The sequence below is a fragment of the Palaemon carinicauda genome, unplaced genomic scaffold (genome assembly GCF_036898095.1).
Source record: "Palaemon carinicauda isolate YSFRI2023 unplaced genomic scaffold, ASM3689809v2 scaffold474, whole genome shotgun sequence".
NCBI classification, from domain to species: domain Eukaryota; kingdom Metazoa; phylum Arthropoda; class Malacostraca; order Decapoda; family Palaemonidae; genus Palaemon; species Palaemon carinicauda.
The window spans coordinates 70,001-72,500 of record NW_027171733.1 but is presented as its reverse complement, the minus strand read 5'-3'; the positions used below and the strand labels follow the sequence as shown (position 1 = coordinate 72,500).

The window sequence follows — 2,500 nt, the reverse complement described above, 5'->3', positions numbered from 1 at the left end:
GTCCGAAGGATGTCCCCAACCTTCTCGATGTCTTCTTCGTTGACGTCGTGGACATAGACATAGACACCTGGATTCTTCTCCAAGAAAGGGATGGGGCGACTGACGCTGCTGATGTCGTTGACACTGAAGCGAATCTCTGAAAGAAGAAGAAGAAGAAGAAGAAGAAGAAGAAGAAGAAGAAGAAGAAGAACGTTGAGAAACGTGATATCAGTTTCCTATTCATTACAATCATGATCACTAGGATTCATTTCTTTCACTATTAGTGAAATCAACACCATATAAATGGAACATTTCCTTTTAATATATGGAAGGAAAGGAATTAAAACATAACATTGAGAGCTTTCATATCAATTTCAAATCAGATGAAAAAAATATTTTCCTTTTTTGTGAAAAAAATTAATACTTGATTGAGACCTCTAATATAACGCTCTACATCTATACAGTAATAATGATGATAACAATGATGTTAACAATAATATTGATAATGATGACAACGATATTAACAATGAATGACAGGATGAGGAAAGAAACAGAGAAAATTCTTACCTAAAAAGTAATTCTCTTTTGTCTTTTCCAAAGATCGACAGAAGGCGTCGAGGCTGGGTTGGTCTAGATGCCTTACATAAAGACTTCTAATATTTGGAGGGATTTGGAACGTTGGGTCCCAGATGCCTAAGTAAATCTTACAACTGTTCCAAAGAGAAGAAAAGAAAAGAAAGAAATAGTTATTGGATTTGATTGGCAATTTTATTATCAAGTTGATGATGATGATGATGATGATGATGATGACGAAAATAAAAAGTTAAAAAGAATAATTTCGTAGAATATGGAAATTAATATTAACGAAAAATTAGAAATTAAAATCGGGACTTTTTTATGTTTAGCCGACATATTATGAGTCTAATTGTGACAATGATGATAATGATGATACTGACAATATAAAATATATTGTTTACAAGACTCAAGGGGATTTTTATACTACAGGTTATGAGTTCTCTCTCTCTCTCTCTCTCTCTCTCTCTCTCTCTCTCTCTCTCTCTCTCTCTCTCTCTCTCTCTCTCTCTTTATCAATAGGCCTATATATGTGTGCATGTGCATATGTTTGTATGAATGCTCATGTACCAGTGTATTGTCATAAAGTTATTTGATTATTATATGTATCTTACAATATTCAAAATAACTGTGAAATAATGATCACTTACTCATTTGTGAGCAGATTCTTGATTGACTCTCTCTCTTCTACGGTCGGCTCTGAATCTCCTTTGAAATGGTTATTTAGTTCTATCCGTGATGGGTTGATGAGATGCCGGCAAAGTTGCCTTTGTAGTTCAACTAACCCATCAGTGCCATCAAGGTATATTGAGATATCAATTTCCTCTCTGTTTGGGAGAGGGGCATCTGTGGCTCTAAGGAGGGCAATGTACGCATCAATTGTAGAATCTTTAATTCTGGTGTCTTTACCAAACAACTTGAAACTCTGTGCCATCCATCTTAAAGAAGAATGATCACATTTGATATTCTTCAATACTCTTAATACAGAGTTTTTGTCGTTCACTCCCGACATTACTAGGAGTTCCAGTGCCTCAATCTTGGCATCTTCTGACACCTTCATCTCGTCCCCGTCACCCACATGGAGTAGGCTGATCATATGTATCAGCATATTTTGATATTTGTGAAGCTTTTCAGGGAGACTCCCTTCAAGAAGCATTTCAAAGATATTTGTAAGTGTGGCCGTGTTTACAGATTGGTCCCAGCATTGGTTTGTCAATTTCATAGGGAAAAACAGAGCTGCCATGAATTCCATTATCCCTTTATGCGGGAAACTGTAATGAAAGGAGCCTTGGGAAGTGGTCACTTTCTTCAGGAAGGCGCCAGTTAGCTCTTCGGCTGGCAATCCCAAACTAAGACAAAAGGCAGACAAATTATTGATGGTGGATTCTGGAATATTGATATCATCATTTTGTAATGCTTTGAATGATTCACCACATAATTTCTCAACAAACTTCTTGGTTCCAATCTTAGTTGAAGTTGGTTCTAAGAAAGCTGTTTTCGGGTGTTTCGCCAAACGCTCCTTCAATTTTGTTAGAGACAAAAGGTGAAATTGCCAGTAGAGCTCAGCTTCAGTGGTGATGTTGCTTATAACGTCTGGTTTAATCATCCACAGAACTGTTAAAAGAGCGAGATTTAAGGGTAGTCCCCACACCTCATGCATAGTGTGCATTGTTTTCCTCAGATACTGTAACAGTTCATCTAATGATTGCAAAGGAGAATTGGCTGACCCCAATACTGCATAATACTTGCATACAAACTCTTCTCTCTTCCTCTTTGGAATTCCCTCAAGACTAATTGTAGACACAGTTGTGTAATCAGATTTCACCTGATTGTTGAATCTCTCCTCAAATTCAGGTCTGGTTGTCACAATAACACTAATTTTGCGGCATTTCTTCAGTGCCAAAACTTCTAGGAATAATTTTGATGATTTATCATTTAACTCGTCATA

The 2,500-nt window shown here is 36.7% G+C and overlaps 1 protein-coding gene across 1 annotated transcript in view; it reads right to left on the bottom strand.

Moving 5' to 3' along the window:
* The window catches only part of LOC137636975 (uncharacterized), an 11,260-nt gene that overhangs the window by 2,079 nt on the left and 6,681 nt on the right, over nt 1–2,500 (bottom strand). The window contains exons 2-4 of the mRNA XM_068369302.1: nt 1,203–2,500; nt 547–689; nt 1–136 (exon numbers count right to left, since the gene is read on the bottom strand). The exon at nt 1–136 is cut by the window's left edge and continues 24 nt beyond it; the exon at nt 1,203–2,500 is cut by the window's right edge and continues 1,120 nt beyond it. Of these exons, the coding sequence (XP_068225403.1) occupies nt 1–136; nt 547–689; nt 1,203–2,500 (1,577 nt within the window). The remainder of the gene's footprint in view (nt 137–546; nt 690–1,202) is intronic.